This window comes from Pseudonaja textilis, chromosome 10, assembly GCF_049901715.1.
Source record: "Pseudonaja textilis isolate UNSWEBS1 chromosome 10, rPseTex1.2, whole genome shotgun sequence".
NCBI classification, from domain to species: domain Eukaryota; kingdom Metazoa; phylum Chordata; class Lepidosauria; order Squamata; family Elapidae; genus Pseudonaja; species Pseudonaja textilis.
Genome location: NC_141999.1, coordinates 22,377,436 through 22,397,634, shown reverse-complemented (window position 1 = coordinate 22,397,634; position 20,199 = coordinate 22,377,436). Strand labels below are relative to the sequence as shown.

The 20,199-nt window shown below is 46.1% G+C and overlaps 2 protein-coding genes and 1 long non-coding RNA gene across 5 annotated transcripts; 1 reads left to right on the top strand and 2 right to left on the bottom strand.

The window, feature by feature from the left end:
- Window positions 1-287: 287 nt before the first annotated feature.
- Window positions 288-11,219, top strand: LOC113446013 (galectin-4-like). The gene is made up of 9 exons (XM_087940188.1): window positions 288-376; window positions 3,547-3,635; window positions 4,195-4,390; window positions 5,512-5,631; window positions 6,476-6,526; window positions 7,592-7,621; window positions 8,945-9,033; window positions 9,906-10,071; window positions 10,841-11,219. The coding sequence occupies exons 1-9, from the start codon at window positions 347-349 to the stop codon at window positions 10,982-10,984; spliced, it is 915 nt and encodes a 304-aa protein (XP_087796314.1). The 5' UTR covers window positions 288-346; the 3' UTR covers window positions 10,985-11,219.
- On the bottom strand, window positions 8,122-10,988 carry LOC148124979 (uncharacterized). The gene is made up of 2 exons (XR_015744708.1): window positions 10,856-10,988; window positions 8,122-8,852 (listed from the first exon to the last, which is right to left on the bottom strand). It is a non-coding gene; the product is annotated as an uncharacterized LOC148124979 (long non-coding RNA).
- Window positions 11,220-14,333: 3,114 nt separating the features above from the next.
- Window positions 14,334-17,833, bottom strand: BLOC1S3 (biogenesis of lysosomal organelles complex 1 subunit 3). Of its 3 annotated transcripts, none has more exons than XM_026715471.2 (2): window positions 17,468-17,833; window positions 14,334-15,499 (listed from the first exon to the last, which is right to left on the bottom strand). In XM_026715471.2, exon 2 carries the CDS (start codon window positions 15,487-15,489, stop codon window positions 14,911-14,913), a length of 579 nt encoding a protein of 192 aa, XP_026571256.1. In that variant the 5' UTR covers window positions 15,490-15,499; window positions 17,468-17,833; the 3' UTR covers window positions 14,334-14,910. The 3 variants fall into 3 exon arrangements, with proteins under 3 accessions (XP_026571256.1, XP_087795394.1, XP_026571257.1); XM_087939268.1 differs by having other exon boundaries at window positions 14,334-15,590; window positions 17,468-17,622; XM_026715472.2 differs by lacking the exon at window positions 17,468-17,833 and adding an exon at window positions 16,584-16,711.
- Window positions 17,834-20,199: the final 2,366 nt, after the last annotated feature.

Here is a 20,199-nt window from a genome sequence, read left to right as displayed (position 1 = left end):
TCTCGCTTCGCAACGGAAATGCTGGGCCCGGTTGTGATCTTGAGTCAAGGACTACCTGTATTTGAACCACTGTAAGTTCATATCTTCGCCAAACGCTAAATAAATGAATAAGTGTATTGGAATGGTAGGGAAAATGCTAACCTTTGAAATCTCAAGATTTAAAAACACCCTTTTATAAAAATTTGTTTGCTAACTTACAGGGCAAAGTACAACAGGTTTCTAACCACGCCTCCTTAGAAGGAAATTAACCTTAATTTTCTGGCACCTTATAGAAAGTTCGACTTTTACCCAGAGGGCATATAAGAAGCAAGCCATCTTTAATCCACCAACTTTGGCAAACCCCAAAATGGCTTTGCAACAGCCCATCTTAAATCCGGTGAGTATGGAGAGAATTTTCACTAGGAGGGGGGGATTTTGGGGGGAGGGGGAAGATTTACCCTGGCCCCCAATATATGATGATGTCCAATGCAGAGAGTTGGAGATATTGAGACAAGCTGGTCAATGTGTAGGAAGTGGGAATCGGTTTCCTAAGAGGGAGACAGATTTAAAGCTCATTGTAGCATCTCACAACAAAGATCCATATGGTAGCAAATGAAGAAACAAATTGCGAAGGTTGGAGCTTTTCATGGAGGTCACGGATGGGAGAAGTTTCGTTGTCTTGAGTTCTTGGTCGGCCTTCAGTCTGAAAGTCAGGGGAAGGAAGGAAGGAAAGAAAGAATGAGGGATGGAAGGAGGAAAAGGAAGAGAAGAGAAAGATGGAAAGAAAGAAAAAAGGAGAGAAAGGGGAGAAGGAAAGAAGAGAGAAACAAAGGGAAGAAAAGGAAGGAAGGAAGTGGAAGGAAAGAAGAAAGGAAGGGAGGGAGGGACAAAGAAGAAAGAAAGAAAGAAAGAAAGAAAGAAAGAAAGAAAGAAAGAAAGAAAGAAAGAAAGAAAGAAAGAAAGAAAGAAAGAAAGAAAGAAAGGAGGGAGGGAAGGAGGGGAAGGAAAGAAGAAAGGGGGGACAAAAAGAAAGAGAGAAAGAGAAAGAAAGAGAAAGACAGAGAAAAAAGAAAGAAGGGAAGGAGAGAGGGGAAGGAAAGAAGAAAGGAAGAAAAGGGTGGGAGGGACAAAAAAAGAAAAAGAGAAAGAAAGAAAGAAAGGAAAGAAAGAGAAAAAGAGAAAGAAAGAAAGAATGGAGGAAGGGTGTGGAAGGAAAGGAAGGAAGGAAGGGAGGTACAAAAAAAGAAAAAACAAAGAGATGAGAGAAGGAAGAGAAAGGAAGGAAGGAAGGAAGGAAGGAAGGAAGGAAGGAAGGAAGGAAGGAAGGAAGGAAGGAAGGATGGATTTTTTTTCCTATTGGGGTCTCTCCTGTTAAGGCAAACTAGACTCTAGTGATAGAAATTAGTTGACCTTCTTTTGCCTCAAGCTAAGCAGAGTTGGACCTAGCCTGTTCTTGGCTGGACAAATGCTTGGAAATATCATGCCTGTTGGTCAGACAAGGGCAGTCAGAAAAGACATCTTGAAATAAACGTCTGTGTGAGCCTCATTTTATTTCCAAGTATCGTGAGGAGGATCCTAACTTTTGAATCCGAAACATGAAGGCTCATTCTAGGGGATTAAAGTAGCTTTACTTAGCCAAGCAAAGTGGTTAGTGGTTTAATTTAAGCCCTTTGCTGTTTCCTGCTTCCTTGAAACTAATCACATAGGAGAAAGTGGGTGTCTGAAGTCAATTCTGACCCACAAAAACACATTTCAGCCTAAAGCGGTTAGTTTCTCTAAGGCGTCCACAGTGTTTCTCAACCTTGGCCCCTTTAAGAGGGGTGGACTTCAACTCCCAGAATTCCCCAGCCAGCATTGTTTCTCAACCTTGGCCCTTTTAAGAGGGGTGGACTTCAACTCCCAGAATTCCCCAGCCAGCATTATTTCTCAACCTTGGCCCTTTAAGAGGGGTGGACTTCAACTCCCAGAATTCCCCAGCCAGCATTATTTCTCAACCTTGGCCCCTTTAAGAGGGGTGGACTTCAACTCCCAGAATTGCCCAGCCAGTGTTAAGGCTTAAGGCTGAATCTAGTTTCCGGATGAAGTCGCCCCTTCCACCAAAGTTTGCATAAGCCAGCAAACCACAGGTAGTCCTTGACTGATGACCACGGTTGAGTCCCAAATTTCTGTGGCTAAGCGAGAAGGTTCTTGGGTGAATCTTGACTTTTTCTGCCACCGTTGTTAAGCGAATCTGGCTTCCCCGTTGACTTTGATTCTCAGAAGGTCGCAAAAGGGGATCGTGTGACCTCCAGAGCACTGCAACCGCCATAAATATGAGTCTGTTGCCAAGCGTCTGAAATTTCATCAACAATGGGGAAGCTGCAACGGTCGTACGTGTGAAAAACGGTGCAAGGTCGCTTTTGTCAGTGCCGTTGTAGCTTCAAAGGGTTACTAAACGAACTGTTGTAAGTCGAGGGCTGCCTGTACTATGATTTAGTTGAGCGCGCGGACTCCAATTTCTGCTATTTTTAAAGTTTTCATTGCACTGGCCTTCTGAGCGTAAATCCTGAAGATGTTTTCCCAGAAGAGACTGGGAATTTGTACGGCAAAGATCGAAGATCTGGAGGGTCTCGCCAGGGTGGGCTGCTGGGGGCTCGCAGGGGTTCAGGCCATTCCCCCAACTAAGACTCTGCCTGGCTCAACGAACCCCCAATAACCTCAGAGAAACAAGCAGCCGCACTAGAATAGTAAATGGACTTCCCCCGGCTTTTTTTCCTTTCTGGGCATTCAGCCAAGAGCATTTAACACCTGGTAAAAGTGTGGCAAGCTAAATAAAGTGCTTGCCAAGGGAGATCCATTGAGAAAATCAGATAAGCTAGCCACTAGAAACTCCCTGCCCTGCCTCCGAGGGGGTTAATTCCAGGGGTGGGATTCAAATTTTTGGACAACCAATGTCCTGGTTACCTTCTGGTCTGGAGAAAAACCCTCCCAGGAACAGACTTTGGCTGCAGAGAATCAAGTCCAAAACAGAGTCAACACAAACTGTAATTTAAAGTCCATACAAGCCAAACTGAAGTAATTAGTTTGGCAGGGCAGGAGCAAGAATTTCAGATTTGAAGGAATGGCAAAACTCACACGGTTGGGAAAATGCCAGGAACACAGATAAGCCATGACAACACAGGATTAAAGTCACGTTTGTTCCCAGCAGACGCTGCACTCAGCATGCATCTCTTTTAAATTCTCTTCCCAGGTGTGGCTAATGAAGGGAATCAGGGCCCTTTCCTCCCCCGTAAGCCATGCAACCCACGTTGCTCTCTTCTCCGTTCCTCCCTGCGTGCCCTAGGATGAAGAGGGGGTGGGCCTGGGTTTTCCTCTGAGCCCCCTCTCCCTTGTTCTACCTCTCTCCTGCTCTGCCCAGCCGGGCTTTGCCCTTCCCCAGTTTCCTCCACAGCCAATGGAGCCACACTCCCGCTCCCTGTCAGCTGTTCGTCTTCCTCCTCGGATTCAGACTCCGACAGGGGCATGACAAGATGTATATTTGAATTCTGACGTAGGCGGTAATTATTTTTCCCCCTCTTTATTCCACAGTGTGTCCCCTTTTGCAGCCCAATTTTTGGAGGTCTCTGCGAAGGAAAAAACATTTTAATCCAAGGCTGCGTCATAGTCTCTGCCAAAAGGTTTGTTGACTTTTGATTGGGGTTGACTCATCCGTTCCTTCCTTCCATTCGTTTCAATTTCACCTCCTATCCCCCTCCCCACCCAGCTGCCCTGAAGGGTGTTCCATTTTTTTTTATGGCTTGATTATCCCTGCTTGGAAGAAAGGACGACTAAAGTCAAAGGGCCAAGTGGCTTTTGTGTTTTTTGTGACTATTGAACGGGAGAAAGCATTAACATCGCACGCACAACCTTGCTGGAGCAGCTCAAAGTCCATTTTAATCCAGCATTTGCTTGCTTATGGATAAAATCTGAGAATTCTGTTGCTCTTCAAGCTTATCAGGTCCAACCTCTGCTTCCTGCAGAATCAGCTAACGCAGGGATGTCCAACCTTGGCAACTTTAAGACCTGTGGACTTCAACTCCCAGAAGCGTAGCTGGCTGGGGAATTCTGGGAGTTGAAGTCCGGAAGTCTTAAAGTTGTCAAGATTGGACGCCCAGCCTTGCTGTAGATCATTTTAGAGGTCAAAAGATGGCACTTGAAGAATGTACATTCAGCCACGGGGGGCCTTTGGTGTTCCAGATTCTCTGTGAACCTGGTGTGTGCAAATGGGGATATCGCCTTCCACTTCAACCCACGGTTTGATGAAGGCAACATCATTGTCTGCAACACGCAAGAAAAAGGCTGCTGGGGACCCGAGGAACGGACGTCCACAATGCTCTTCCAGCGAGGCGTCTCTTTTCAAGTGATCATCAACATCAGGAGCTGTGGTTACCAGGTAAAAACAGGAGCAGAAGGCTAGTGCCAGTATGGATAGGGTTATAGTTATAGGTGGCTAGTCTAGTGAAGAGAAGGACCAGGGGAGACAGGATAGCAGTCTTCCAATATTTGGGGGTGTGGGGTGGCTGCCCCAGAGAGGAAGGGGTCAAGCTATTTTCTCCAGCACCCGAAGGCCAGACAAGGAACAATGGATGGAAATTGAACAAGGAGAGATTTCAACCGCGAAACAAGGAGCAATTTTCTGACAGGGAGAACAATCAACCAACGGAACAGAAGTTGCCATTAGAAGTTGTGGAAGCTTCATCACTTGAGACTTTCAAGAAGAGACTGGACTGCCATCTGTCAGAAATGGTGTAGGGTCTCCCGCTTGGGCAGAGGGGGTTGGACTAGATGACCTACAAGGTCCCTTCCAACTGGGATTATCTGTTATCTGGCTGCCCTGGGACAGCCAATAGGAGTTATAGTGCAGTCAGTGCATCAGGGCGCCTGGAGGAATGGTCCTTAAATCAGGAAAAGGTAAGGAGAAATTGAATTTGATCCACTCTTCACTGAATTCGTTCTAAAATTGAGCTCCAAATTGCTTCCTTTATTGCTTCCTCCAGCCGCCCCCTGGTGGTGCTGCTGCACTGGTTCATGTTTGCTGCCCCCTAGTGAATATATTGCGGAATTGCTACCAATTGCATTTTAGAATAGATGCTTCCAAATAGAAATATTTTTTATTATGCCTTACCTGAAGTTACATCTGTTCTTCTTTTCTCTTCTCAAAATATGTCCATGAGAAGTAGTTGCAATGGTCACACAACAAAGACCTGTGGATTTATCTAGTCCATTGTTTGCTAATAACCTCAGCAACTTTAAGATATAAGGACTTCAATTCCCAGAATTCACCAGCCGGCATGTTTTACGATATGTGGGCTTCAGTTCCCAGAATTCTGCACTAATGTGGAGACTTCAGCTCCCAGAATTCCCCAGTCAATTTGCTGGCTGGGTGAATTCTGGGGATTGAAGTCCACATATCCTAAAGTTCCAAGGCTGAGAAACATCAGTCAAGACATTCCATGTTTGTTTCTTTCTACACACACGATTTCACTTCTCATTCTGTTCTTTTTCCTTCTTTAGGTTTCTATCAATGGCAGCCAGTTCATAGACTACCGACACCGCCTTCCCATGAATCTGGTCCAGACTCTGCAGATCAAAGGGGACGTCTCCTTGAGCTGCATCAATTTCACAGGAGGATTCGTGAGTATTGCTATCAGCCTCTCTAACCTCCAGGTTAAATTTGCCAGCATGGATTTCGTGACTTCAGTTGCAGGAAACAGAAGTTTCTGCACTGGTGCACTGATGATGTTACCTAGTATGGTAATAAGATGTCTGCAAGAGAACTACCAAACTCAGAAAGCACCAAGTAATCCACCATTATTCTCCTCCTCCTCTTCCTCCTCCTCCTCTCCTGCCAAACCCCACTCCCTTCTAACACTGATGATGTTACCTAGTTGGGTATTGAAATGTCCTCAAGAAAATCACAAAGTTCAGAGAGCACCAAGGACTCTACCATTCAAATCTGAGCTGTAAATATTATCTTCTATCAGTACAGACGTCTCTGTTATCCTGGGTGAATCCTGGGAGTTGTCAAGTTCAATAAATCTTCTCTTTGGAAAGCGAGGGCTGCCTCCCAAAATTCTTTGCTTATCCATGAAAGTCCTTCCTTAGTAGGAAAAACGCTGCTAACTCAGGTTGTCCTATTGTGAATTAGGGTTTATTCCATGCTTGTTTCTACTCCTTCTGCCTGGAAGGATGTTATGAACTTTATGCCTTTTTATTCTTAGTTCTTCTGGGTATGTGTGTGTCTGAGTATCTTTATATATATATTTATATCTATCTATATCTATCTATCTATATATCTATCTCTATCTATCCATCCATCTCTCTCTCTCTCTCTCATCTATCATCTATCTACCTATCTCTATCCATGCATCTCTCCCTCTCTCATCTATCTATCTATCTATCTATCTATCTATCTATCTATCTATCTATCTATCTATCTATCTATTCATCCATCCATCCATCCATGTATGTGTTTCAGGTTCCACCTCCTTATGCTCCTCCACCTTACAATCCCATCCCACCTGTGACTGTAAGTATAATTCAAACATTTATTTACCTATGTTCCATTTGCAAAAAAGAGAATGTAAATTTTTCAGCCTTGATTATCAATACAGGCAATCCTCGTTTAACATCCACATGTTTGGCAGCCATTCAAAGTTACAACGGCGCCGGATGAGGAGATTCACCATGGGTAGAGATTCACCATTGCAGAACCTCTGTGTTTACACAATCATGATTGGGGTGCTTGGCCACCAACTCACCTTTATGAAGGCCCCAGTGTCCCAGGCAGAGGTGGTATTCAGGTGGTTCAGACCGGTTCTACAGAACTGGTGGTGGAAATGTTGAATAGTTCGGAGAACCGGCAAATACCGTCTCTGACTGGCCCCACCAACCCCATCTATTCTCTGCCTCCCATCGAGTCCCTGCTGATCGGTTGCCCTGCACAGGAGAACGGAGCTGGAAAGCAAGTTAGTCGGCTGGGGAGGGAATGGGGATTTTGCAGTAGCCTTCCCCTGCCATGCCCACCAAGCCACGCCCACCAGGCCATGCCCACAGAACTGGTAGTAAAATTTTTTTGAATCTGACCACTGTCCCACGATCACATGATCCCCATTTGTGACTTTCACTGCTGGCTTCCGGCAAGCCAAGTTACTGGGGAAGCTGGCAGGAAAACAAAAAGGCATTCATGGGTCATTTGTGCTTAACGATAGCATGGGATCCACCTAATGACAGCAAACAGAACTGCCACAGCTGCCATTGTAAGCTGGCACGGTCACGTGACACTGCACTTTAAGACTGCTTCGCTTAGTGACAGAGTTCATGGTCTCAGTTACCGACATTAGCTGTGTACTGAGTATTTTACACCTTTGCTTAAGCAATTGGACTACCATGAGTGGTTCCTTGATCGACCAGCCTCAACTATGAATGAACGGTTCTAGACAAGGAGAGAATTTCCTCATTTGATGAGAACTAGGGCATGCTTGCTGGACATCCTTGCTGAGAATTCTGGGTCTTTTAGCCCTAATTCCTTAGGAGGTCTGATCTAGATTGTCTAGATGTCTGTAACAAACATGTCCTTTCTTCTTTTCCTCAGAACTTTGGTGGAATGACGGTGTGCAATCCGGTAGGTGACTTTTTGTCTTCCTTTTTGGACGTCCTCACAAAATCGGTTGGTCTTGATTTTCCTCTGCAATGATGACCCTTTGCAAGCCCCTTGCAGATGTCAGATGATTCTTGAAGGAACATTCCAAGACGTTCCTTGCAATCAAAGTTCCCCCATCTACTGCAGTGTCTAGTCTGAAGATAGGAGGACTTTGATGGTTTGGAGCAGGGGTCTCCAACCTTGGCAACTTTAAGACTTGTGGACTTCAACTCCCAGAATTCCTTAGCCTGAGGAATTCTGGGCATTTGAAGTCCACAAGTTTTAAAGTTGCCAAGGTTGGAGACGCCTGGTAGGGAACGTTTTTGAACCTTCCTTCGAGAGCCGCCTGTAATCTAATTTCTCTTGGAGATGGGATAGTTGGTCAAGAGACGATGATCAACGGTTGGATTTCATTGGCCCTTGCCTGAAGAAAGATGGTGTAAGAATTAAGTGCAAGAACCAAAAAGAAGTAGAAGGGCAGATTCAGTTTACTTTACTTTATTGTCATTGCACTTTGTACAAAGAAATGAAACACCATCTTCAGTGCGCATCACGACCATGAAGATAAACATAAACACGCATCCTTCACACTCCACACAGTGAATTGTAAACCCCTGATATTGCATTAATATTGCACTATACAGTAGAATTCAATAAAGTTACTGCCCTGGGATAGAAGCTGTTTTTCAGCCTATTTGTCCTTGTGTTTATGATCCTGTACTGACTGCCTGATGGTAATAGTTCAAAAAAAAGGATTCCCAGGATGAGATGGATCTTTGAGAATGTTTTGAACTTTCTTAAGGCAGCGACAGCTATAAAGCTCTTCCAAAGAGGGGAGAGGGCAACCAATGATCTTCTGGGCAATGACATTCACCCTCTGGAGTGCTGTCCTATCTGCCCTTGTGCAATTGGCAAACCATACACAGGTGCAGTGAGTTAAGATACTCTCTATGTGCAGCAGTGGAAGATCACCAGCAGTTTTCCATTCAGTGGTTGTTTTCTGAGAAGTCTCAGGTAGTAGAATCTCTGCTGGGCCCTTTTGACCAGGGCTGCAAGGTGAGCCCACCCCAGATCAGGTGGAATTCAGTGTCGCGGAGATGGAAACAAAGGAAAAATGGATAATCAAGTCCAGGACTCAACTGAGGTCAGGATGATAACCTCCAACTCCACGCGTGTGTGTCTGTTTTTCCTTTATTGTGGCCTTGCTGAGAACCTGGAAATCAAAACAGGGAAAGTTTTAGGACTCCAAAGTGACCATTTCTTAGTTCTTCTCTTATTCCTTTTTCATCCTGATCTCTTTTTTAGGCCACCCCGTTTAATGCCATTCTTTCGGGGCGTTTCTTTCCTTTCTGCAAGATCAAAATTATGGGGAGCATCCCTTATTCAGCGGACAGGTATGTCAACCTAAGGGAAAAGGTCTGGGGAAAAACACCCCCCCCCCAAAAAAAAAAAAACTCCAGGTACCCCTTGACTTACAACAGTTTGCTTAGTGACCGTTCAAAGTTACAACGGCACTGAAAAAAGTGACTTATGACCAACTGTCACATTTATAACCATTGCAAGATCTCCTGTGAAGGGAACCATCAGATAAGAGGCAGCTTAGCCCTCAGCTGCATAACAGATGGATCAGGAAACTACGATGAGACCCTCCCTAGTTTCTCAGGGTGTAAAAGAGAGGCGGGGGGAGAACTGTCCTTTCAGATTTGCAAGGTTTTGTCAATGTGGCTTTACAACAAGGCAGAATTAGTCCAGCTGGCTATGTTTCCTATCTGGTCTGTTGGGGGCAGAGGTGGTATTCAGCCGGTTTGGACCGATTCTGGTATACCGATAGTGGAAATTTGGATTAGTTCGGAGAACCAGCAAATTACCACCTCTGGTTGGTCCTGCCCACGGCCGTTACCTCTCCTATATTCTTTTGTTTGCTTGTTTTTAGCTCAGGTGATTCGCACAGCAGAGTGGATTGCCGCGCCTCAGCTGAGCTAAAAAGCAGCTCAGCTTTCCAGTGTTGACAAAAGTTGGTCTTTGAGCTCTCCACACACGCATAGCGTGCATCAAGCGTGTGAAGCACACATGCATAGAACCACACATAGAACTACCAGTAGGAAACAATTTGGAAAGCCACCACTGCCCCCATTGCCAACATGAAGGCATCCACATTCACTTGAGGTGTTTTTAGCAAAGGGGCTCGTGGTTCCAATTCCTGGATTTCTTCCGAGGGCAGTTAGGGTGTCCCTTGAAGTAACCCACATACTTTCCTCGGATACAGATTTCATGTGAACCTGAAAAACCTCCTGCTGGGCAACATCGCCCTGCACGTCAACCCCCGGTTCAAAGAGGGAGCGCTAGTCCGGAATTCCTTTATCAACGGCGCTTGGGGAAGCGAAGAGAGAAATGTTGCCTTCCTGCCCTTCTGTCCTGGGCAGGCCTTCCAGGTAAGGGGAGTGTCCTTGGGATAAGAATTTGCTTCGTGGCATTTCAGTGTTGGCCAGAAAACCCGTATCAGGGTTACTTTTAAGTAGCAGGCGAGAAAATGGGAGACCGGGAGTTCTAGTCCAGCCTTAGGCATGAAAGCTGACTGGATGACTTTGGACCAATCACCAGGAGACGGGGAGTTCTAGTCCAGCCTTAGGCATGAAAGCCAATTGGGTGACTTTGGCCAAATTCTTTTCTCTCCAACCCATCTCACAGAGTTGTTGTTGTGGGCAAAATAAGAGGAGGGTTATTAACACACGTTGACCCTCTGTGTCTTTGGCTTTGGTGTAGAGTTAGTCCTCAACATATGACCATCATGGAGCCTGCCTGCCCCTTATGGTCATAAGTGGTGCTGGTCATAAAGCAGCTCACCCACCTGAGTGGACTTGATTTGTCTACCTTTTTTGCAGTAGTCATTAAGCGAAGGGAATGGTCATTAAATGAACCCACTGCTCGCTAGGTGTCAGTTTTGCCTAAATCCAAAAGTTGAATGCTGTTTTTCGGCAAAAAACATGCACAAATTTTCAAAGAAGTCGATATGATAGTTGAAGCCCCTCCCCTTTTTACCCATAATGCATGTTTTTTTAAAAAAAGGGGTTGGGACTTGAACCACTGAAGTTTTCCGATGATATTCCTGGCTGATTCCCATCCTCCCCTACTTTTCTTGCAAACCAAGGATCGTTTAAAATAATCGAGATAAAAATGTCTCCTGCTTCCTTTGACCATTAGCTGGAGATCACCTACCTGGAAAACTGCTACCAGGTGTTGGTGAATGGTCAGCTGAAATTTGAATATGTCCATCGGATCCCTCCCTCTCAAGTGGACCAACTGGAAATAGATGGAGACGTCATCCTTTCCTGCGTGCAGTACTGATGGCCTCCGTGTGAATGGAACGCATCCTGTTTCTGCTTTGATTGACAAGAGGACAAGAACTCGTGGGTTGCAACTCCCATGTCCCCCTCTAGACCGGGGCCCCCAAATGTGGCAACTTTTAAGACTTGTGGACTTCAACTCCCAGAATTCTCCAGCTAAAGTCTTAAAATCGTCAAGTTGGGAGAGCTCTACTTTAGGTGGTCTGCAGGAGGACCCCAAAACTCAAGAACCTAAAGAGTTGGACTCTTCTCCATTCCAAGGTCATTGGAGTATGTCTCTCATCACTCCTAGGCCTGCTGTCCGGAGTGGGTGATGGGTGCTGTAGTTCGAGCAGACTTAGAGCTCCACCCAAGAAATACGGTGCATAGCACCCTAAAACGTGAGCGTTGGTTCTGAGCCTAGCTATGGAGGAGAGCCCAGAGCCGGCTCTTCAGCTCTGCAGGGCCAGCCCTTCCATTAAGCAGCGGGAGCTCCGTCTTACAACCTTTCTTGCCACGGTTCTTTAAATGAATCCCTGCAGTTGTGAAGTTAGTCGCATGCTTATTAAGTGAATTTGGGTTCCCCATTGACTTGGTCTGTCAGAAAGTCACAGGAGGAGGAGGAGGAGGAGGAGAAAGGGAGAAGGGAGGAGGGAGGGAGGGAGGGAGGGAGGGAGGGAGGAGGAAGGAAGGAAGGAAGGAAGGCGAAAAGGAAGGAAGGAAGAAGAAAGGAAGAGAGGGAGGGAGGGAGGGGAAAAGGAAGGAAGAAAAAGAAGGAAAGAAGGTGAAAAGAAAGAAGGAAGGAGAAAAGGAAGGAAGGGAGGAAGGGATGAAGGAGGAATTCTGGGAGTTGAAGTCCACAAGTCTTAAAGTTGCCAAGTTTGGAGACCTCTGCTCTAAACAATCGCCCCACCCAGATTTCTATCACACACGCTTTCACCTGCAAAATAAAAATCGACGCATCAATTACAGATTCTTCACAAGAAACCTGCAATTTGCAATCCTCAGAGATGTGGGTTGCTCCAAAGGTGCTTTTTTCAAGAGGCAACTGGACTTTCTAGTTGTTGTTTTCTTTGAAGATGTTTCACTTCTCCAAGAAGCTTCTTCACCTTCTGACTGGATGGTGGGAAATAGAAGGTCAGCTCTGAAGAAGCTTCTTGGAGAAGTGAAACATCTTCAAAGAAAAAAACAACGACCACCAGGAAGTCCAGTTGCCTCTTGACAAGGCACTTTTGGGATAACAATGACCTGAGAATCTGCCCTAGACACTTACTAAAACAATCTTACAAAAGAAATAGTAATTTCTATCTTTACTTCCTTAGTTCTCACTTTTGTCATTTGATTGCATCTTGTTCAATTATGCAAAGAGGAGGGTTGTTTTTTTTTAAGCAACTCCGTGAAAATAAATTCCAAGGTTCGAACAGGACAACAGATTCTGGATTCCTTCTGTGATTATTCTCTTGTTTCGGTCGAAGTTTTTTTTTATTTTTCAAACAGGCATAACGAAAATACCCATGACGCAAAAGAAGGGTAAGCAATGAACAAGCTGTTGTTATCCAGCTCTCTGGAGAAGACGGGAAGGCTGGGAACGATGGAAGGGCAAAGGATGACCATAGAGGCCAGGCAACACAGTGGTTAGAATACAGCATGGCAGGCTAACTCTGCCAACTGCCAGCAGTTCGATCCTGACCGGTTCAAGGTAGACTCAGCCTTCCGTCCTTCCGAGGTCGGTCAAATGAGGACCCAGATTGTTGGAGGCAAGAGGCTGACTCTGTAAACGCTTAGAGGGCTGTGAAGCACTGTGAAGCGGTATATAAATCTAAGTGCTACTGCTACTGGATTTATATATTCTACTTCCATTACAAAATATGAGGACTGGTGACCTGGTGGTTAGAATGCAGTATTTCAGGCTAATTCTGCTCACTGCCAGCAGTTCGATCCTGACTGGCTCAAGGTTGACTTAGATTTCCATCTTTCTGAAGTTGGTAAAATGAGGAGCCAGATTGTTGGGGGCAAGGTGCTGACTTTATAAACTGCTTAGGAAGGGCTGTAAAGCACCGTGAAGTGGTATATAATTCTAAGTGCTATGGCTAAAATTGAGGGATGCTATTGAAAGAATTGATGAATTCTTAGTTAGATCACCCTGCAGAAAATCCGTTCATGTAATCACTCAGCGTGAACTTAACGGCCTATAATCAACTCTCCTGTCCAAGTTGGAAATCTCTTCTGGATTTGGGGTTTGAGATAGGGGAAAAAAAATGAAACACTGACTTTGGATTTTGTCGATTGGATAAATTTGTTGTTATATAGAAATAGATAGTCCATATTAGTATGTAAAAGTAAGTCGTTGAGGCTGTAATACTATTATTTTATTGCCCTAAAAAGAGTTGTAAATCAATATTTTTCTCCCACCCTTCACTTCTTTCTCGTTTTTTCCCTCCTCCATTTCACACTATTTTCATTTTTTTTTTGTATTCTATATCTTGAAAAAAAATCAATGTATTAAAAATCAATCAATGCTTGTAGTTGACACCCATCACAAGAGGGCAAACCAAAAGCTGTGAATTCTGTTTTAATGAATCAGCAATGCAGCTTTTCAAAATTCATTCTACTGCGCTCCTTGCAATAACCCTATAGAAGAACATCTGCACTCCCAAATTTAAAGAGTGACAGCAGCAACAGAGCCACTGTGTGAAGGTCTGAAGGGACAGATCGCCTATGCAGAATGGGAGAAGGTCCATCTAGGAGCTCACCAAGAATCGATGCCAACTTGATGACTCAAACAGTACGAACTGCTACATCACCTCTCCACAAACATTGAGCTTGTTGTGTTTTACACAGCTTTCCATATGTCATGCCCCAGGTAGAGACCGACTCTGAGGGGGAGGAGGAACAGCTGACAGGGAGTGGAACCAGATGTTGTGGAGGAGGCTAAGGAAGGGCAGAGGCCGGCTGGGCAGTCAGAGGAAGACCCAGGCCCATCCCCTCTCCATCCTAGGGCATGCAGGGAGGAGAGGATAAGGGAGAGACATGGTCTACTGGGGAGGGGAGGGCCTTGATCCTCTTAAGGGGCTGCAGCTGTGACAACTGGATAAGAGGACGGACATGCGTATGGGCGAGTGCTGGAAACAAAGCGTGGAAATATCTCTAGTTTATTGTTCCCGAGTTTGGCGTCCTTCCCAGTGTGTGTTCTGATATCTGTGGATGTTTCCCTTCCAACCCTTATCTTGCCTGGTATGTGTTGTTTTTTTACTCTTTATAATTTATAGGCATTTCCTCCTTCTTGTAACTGCTTGTGGGGGTGTTTTTTGTCTCCAGTCAAGGATATTTGGAGCTTGGAAGCAAAGTGAAGGAATAAAAGGGGCCTCACCTGTTTTTTTGTGACTGTGTTTATTTTGTATCCCACCCTGGGTCATCACAGGATACCACAGCTCCTTTGATTCACACCCCCACCAATGAATTAAATCAGTAATTATTTCATTTTTCTTAGTCCTGCTCAGATCATACATTCCTTCCAAATGAATAAGCTACATGTATCAATGAAGGCAATTTAGCATCTTTGGAACACATTTTCACGAGTCCCAAGTGATGCTGCATTTACATGCTCATGAAGTGCTTCCAACCCTGTGCAATCAAGTCTACATTTTTAAGATATGACGGGAAGCATCAGCCAGCAGAACATATATCTCTTGAAGTGGCATTGTCCCTTTCTCTCCAAAACAGTGAAAGCAGTTTTATTTTGTTCAGTTCAGCCTTAACTTACAAGGGCTGGAGCCAGATTGTAGAGGACCTACTGCGATTTAAGTATATCAAACCGGCAGCAAAGATTTCTTTTCGCTGGACAAATGTTTCAGTCTATTTCAGTTTTCGGCTGAGCTCTACAAGCAGGGGTCCCATCCAACCTCACCCCCTTGAACAACTGTGTGCAGGAAACAGTCCGTCCGTCTCTTAGGTGTGTGCTGAAGGCACCTCTATCGGGATATCCGGTAACAAACTGCAGCTGTTAATAATGTCTATTTTGTCTGCCACGGTCCGTAGGTCGTCCAAAACCAGCCGTATGTTGTGCGAAGCGTTGATGATGCCATTTTGGGAATTGCTCAGCTGCCCCGTAATGGCTCCAATCTCCTTGATGGCAGTTTGGTAAACCTGTTTGATGGTGTTGTGGATGTCGTAGTATAAGCGGGCGTTACTCTCCACCAGCTTTTGCTGTAGTAGGGTGCTGTATCGGCCCCGGTGTTTGATGTGAAGGGCGGGCTTCTCTTCGACAGCGGTGGGAGACTCCGACTCTTCATCCCTGTAAACGACCAGGGGAGGCAAATCTGGCGTGATCCATTTCGCCTCGGCTTTCGGTCCAGAGGGAATTCTGGCTTCGTCTTCCTCGTCTGTTTCAGAGGCTTCCCCAGCGACCTGAAGTCCAGCAGGCTTTTCAAAGGCAGCCTGAGAGGATGCCGAACAATTGATTTCTTCCTCTGAGTCAGTCTCGGAGGCTTCGCCCTGGATGACGGTTTTGTAGCTTGGAGAGATCATTTCTGGATCCCTTGAAAAGGGGAAAGGAAGCACGCTTGAGAATGGCAGGGCTCAAGGAGGAATCTTTCGATTACGGAATACGAGCCACTGGTAGAGCACACCTGCAAGGGAATTAAAGGACACCTCCCTAAAGTCATTATAGTTGTGCTTTTAAAGTTGTAGCAACGTTTCGGCAGTATCTCATCTGCCATCATCAGGCTTCTGTATTGGGTTCGTCTGTGAGTCAGACTTTCACAGCCTGATGATGGCAGATGAGATTCTGCCGAAACATTGCTACAACTTTAAAAGCACAACTATAATGATGTGGGAAAATACCCGAACAAAGCTGAATACCATACATGTAAGTACCTGCGAAAACTTAAGAAAACACACACACACATATATATATATGAAATGTTAGGCTCAGTTGCGGTTATATATTGAGGACTACCCGTAGACAGTTTTGTTGGGACGTGGCTTAACGTGACGTGACATTACCTGGTTGGATCATGAAATCTGCAAAAACAAACCCCTGCGCTTAAAGAGCACCAAGGGACCGCACAGTCCTTGTCATGCCACTGTTGGAGTCTGATTCCGAGGGGGAGGTTGAACAGCTGACAGGGAGTGGGAGTGTGGAGGAAACTGGGGAAGGGCAGAGGCCGGCTGGGCATTCAGAGGAAGACCCAGGCCCACCGCCTCTTCATCCTAGGGCATGCAGGGAGGAGCGGAGAAGGGAGCAATGTGGGTTATGGGGGAGAAAAGGGCCTTGATTCCCTTCATTAGCTGCAGCTGGGAAAACAGGATTTAAATAGGGTGTTTGCGCACAGCACCTTGCTGGAAGCAAAGCATGCATTAACTTTGTTTGCCAAGTCTTATCTGGGTTCTGGCGTCCTCCCAACCGTATGTGTTTCATTATCTTTTGAGTTCTGCAATCCTGCCCTGTCTCGTTAATTGCTGCAGCGTGATTTGTGTTGGTTTTTATTTATAATTTATATGTACTTTTGGTTCGGACTAAATTTCTTCCCTTTAAAAACTGTTCTTGGGAGTTTTTTCTCCAGCGGATGATAACTGGACATTGGAGGCCAAGTTGGAGGAATTAAAGGGACTTGACCTACTTTTGTGACTTTGTTGCTTTTGTGCCACACCCCTTTGGGTCATCACAGTCCTCCTCTTTTCCTCCTCCTCCTCCTCCACTCAGCAACCCCACTCCCTTCAAGCACTGATAATGTTTCTTAGTTGGGTCAAGAAACTTCTGCAAGGAAACCACCAAGCTCACAGAGCACCAAGGGACCCCACATTTTTCCTCCTCCCCATAAACCCCACTCCCTTCAAGCACTGATGTTCCTCTGTAGTTGGGTCATGAGACGTCTACAAGAAAACAACCAAGGACCCCTCATTTCAACCCTGAATCTCAGAGACCATTTTCCATTGGGCCTCAGTGGATTGTTTGCCAGCAAATGGGAGGGGAACCCAGCTTCCTAACAGCGGCTGGGAATTCTGGGCTCTGCCATCCTCTGCAAACCTCGGGGGGGGAAAGCAGCTGCCTGCCCCACTTGCACACCCGCCCCCTCCACCTCTCTCCCTGTCCTCCCCTGCAGGGCGTGGAAAGGGGAGCCTGGATTGGATTGGATAACCATCTGCCTAGGGTTTCCCTGGCTAAGCGGGGGGAGGGGGGGGTGGACTAGAAGACCTCCAAGGTCCCTTCCGGCTCTGTCCGTTCTATTTCCTGCGTGCCAAAAAGAAAAAAGAGTCTAAGGCCAGGGGTGTCCCCGCCTTGGCAACTTTTTAAGGCCCCTGGACTTCAACTCCCAGAATCCCCTGGGGATTGGAAAGAGTTGGCTGGGGGGAATTCTGGAAGTGGAAGTCCAGGAGGGGGTGGTCTTAAAAAGTTGGACACAATCCCCCGGCTGGGATTGTTGCAAAGGCCTCCAGCTGCTATTTGTTCCTCTTATTATTGCTACTGTTACTATTCACCCGCCGAACAATCCAGAGAACTCACCTTTCCAACCAGGAAACGACGACTTCCTCTTGGAGGGTCACCTGGCGGATCACGTGACCGTAGCACGTGACTCGCTCGCTCGCTCATTCACCCACTCACTCATCTACGCCCGCTGGGGGGGGGAAGAGATCTCTGCTGCGCATGCGTCTGCAGAAGGAACGGGCTTGGCTCGGAGAGAAAGCCGGTGGGGAGGAAGACGGAAAGAGGCGCGCATGCGTCGAAGGGTGCGCCTGGCTGGGGGAGCTTCTCTGCGCCCGTGAAAGTTTGGGGTCTTGTCTTCGTTTCCCCCCCCACCCCACGCCCGAGGACAGGCTCATCCCTCCCCGCCCCCCTCACAACCCATGGCTGCTGAGCCTTTCCGAGTGCGCAGGCGCTCCAGGGTTTGCAATGCAAAACTTCAAATGCAAATACATACATACATGCATGCATAATAGCTAAGAGTTTGCAGGGAGAAAGAAGCTGGGAAGGCTTTTTTCCCAGAATGCCCCTGCTAGGGTGTGTTAAGATGGGTGGACTTCAACTCCCAGAATTCCCCAGTGTTTTTAAGATAGGTGGACGTCAACTCCCAAAATTTCTCCGTGTTTTCAGACAGGTGGATTTCAAGTCCTAGAATTCCCCAGTCTGTGTTTTAAAACAGGTGGACTTCAATTCCCAGAATTCCCCTGTGTTTTTAAGACAAGTGGACTTCAATTCCCAGAATTCCTCAGTGTTTTAAGACAGGTGGACTTCAACTCCCAGACTTCCCAGCTGTTGTCCTTAAAGATAGGTGGACTGAGCCTCTCCCGGAATTCTGGGATTTGAAGTCCACCCACCTTAAAAATTACAGTAACAGCAGTTGAAATCTGTTGAAGAGTGGCCTGCTGTGGATACCAATTGGCAGAACAGTTTCTTTCCTTCACTTGGAGGATGAATGACCCCAGTTTAAAACAAACAAACAAACAAAAAACAACAAGGAGAAATCCTCAAAATTTGGAGAAAATTTCTTCCAGCACTTCACTGCCTGGAGAGTTCTGGGTGTTGAAGTCCAAGAACGCTGTCTTGGGAGTTCTGGGCATTGAAGTCCATGCATTCTGGCTGTGGCATCCACAGCAGGCCTCACCTTAAAAGCTGATGTCCGCCCAGCTTAAAACATCTGGCTGGGGAATTCTGGGAATTGAAGTCCACCCACCTTAAGGCTGCTAAAGGTTGCTTTAAGGATGAAGATGGCCATTGCAAAAATCTCTTCAATACCCAGCGACCAGATCTTTCATGCTGGTTTTAGAAAGGAGAAGAAGAAGTGTTGATGAGAGCACTTCTTGTACAAAGCCACGTCCTGCCGGCTCTTTTAACCACACAGCTTCCCCCTGTTTACACAGCTAGTGAAGAGTGCGGTGCCGAATCAGGAACCGCAAGAGAAGAAGGAAGAATGAAAAACCTGCTATCCTTAAGCGGTGTAGGAAAAAAAAGGTGTGAAAACGAAACCGCCATGTGCTACGCTGCACTTCCTGCATTTGCTCTGAAGTGGTCAGGCGGAAATCGAGCTGCCTTAGCAGGGTGTCAACAGGTGCTAAGGCACCGAAAACAGAGCAAAACAGTCGGTGCACCCACAGTATATATCTGCATTTCTCCATCTCAACGATATGTAACTGGGTGGACTTCAACTCCCAGGATTCCCCAGTCAGCCATGCAGGGGAATCCTGGGTGTTGAAGTCCACACATGCTGTCTAGGGAATCCTGGGAGTTGAACTCCAAGAATGCTGTCTAGGGAATCCTAGGTATTGAAGTCCAAGAATGCTGGCTAGAGAGTTCTGGGTGTTGAAGTCCAAGAATGCTGGCTGTGGAATCCTGGGAGTTGAAGTCCAAGAATGCTGGCTGTGGAATCCTGGGAGTTGAAGTCCAAGAATGCTGGCTAGGGAATCCTGGGAGTTGAAGTCCAAGAATGCTGGCTATGGAATCCTGGGAGTTGAAGTCCAAGAATGCTGGCTGTGGAATCCTGGGAGTTGAAGTCCAAGAATCCTGGCTGTGGAATCCTGGGAGCTGAAGTCCAAGGATGCTGTCTAGGGAATCCTGGGAGTTGAAGTCCAAGAATGCTGGCTGGGGAGTTCTGGGCATTGAAATTCATGCATGCTGTAGAATTCTGGGTGTTGAAGTCCACATACTTTAAAAGTTGCCAAGGGTGGCCCCTTCTGTCTATCATCTCAGGCAGTTTCTTGTGACTATTTTTTGACTCAACAACTTGGTTCCTTTTTTCAGTAGTTTGCAAATTAAGGCAATTCCTGGCTTTTGTCCTTCCTGCGAGGGAGTGCTTGTTTCATTTTCAGTTTACAGTCCCAAAGGTCAATTTTCAGCCCAATCTTGCATGATAAAGGGACCGGAGGTTAAAACATATAAAGAACGGTTGCTGGAATTGGGTATGTATAGTTAATGAAAATAAGGGGGTGACATGATAGCAGTTTTCCAATATTTTGTGGGGGCTGCCACAAAGAAGAGGAGGGGGTCAATCTATACTCCAAAGCACCTGAAGGCAGGACAAGAAGCAATGGATAGAAACTAAAATCAAGGAGAGAAGCAACTTAGATATAAGAAGAAATTTCCTGATAATTAAGACAACGAATCAGTGAAACGACTTGCCTACAGAAGTTTTGAATAGCACTAGCACTTAGACTTATATGCTGCTTTATAGTGCTTTCCAGCCCTCTCTAAGCGGTTTACAGAGTCAGCCTCTTGCCCCCAACAATTTGGTCCTCGTTTTA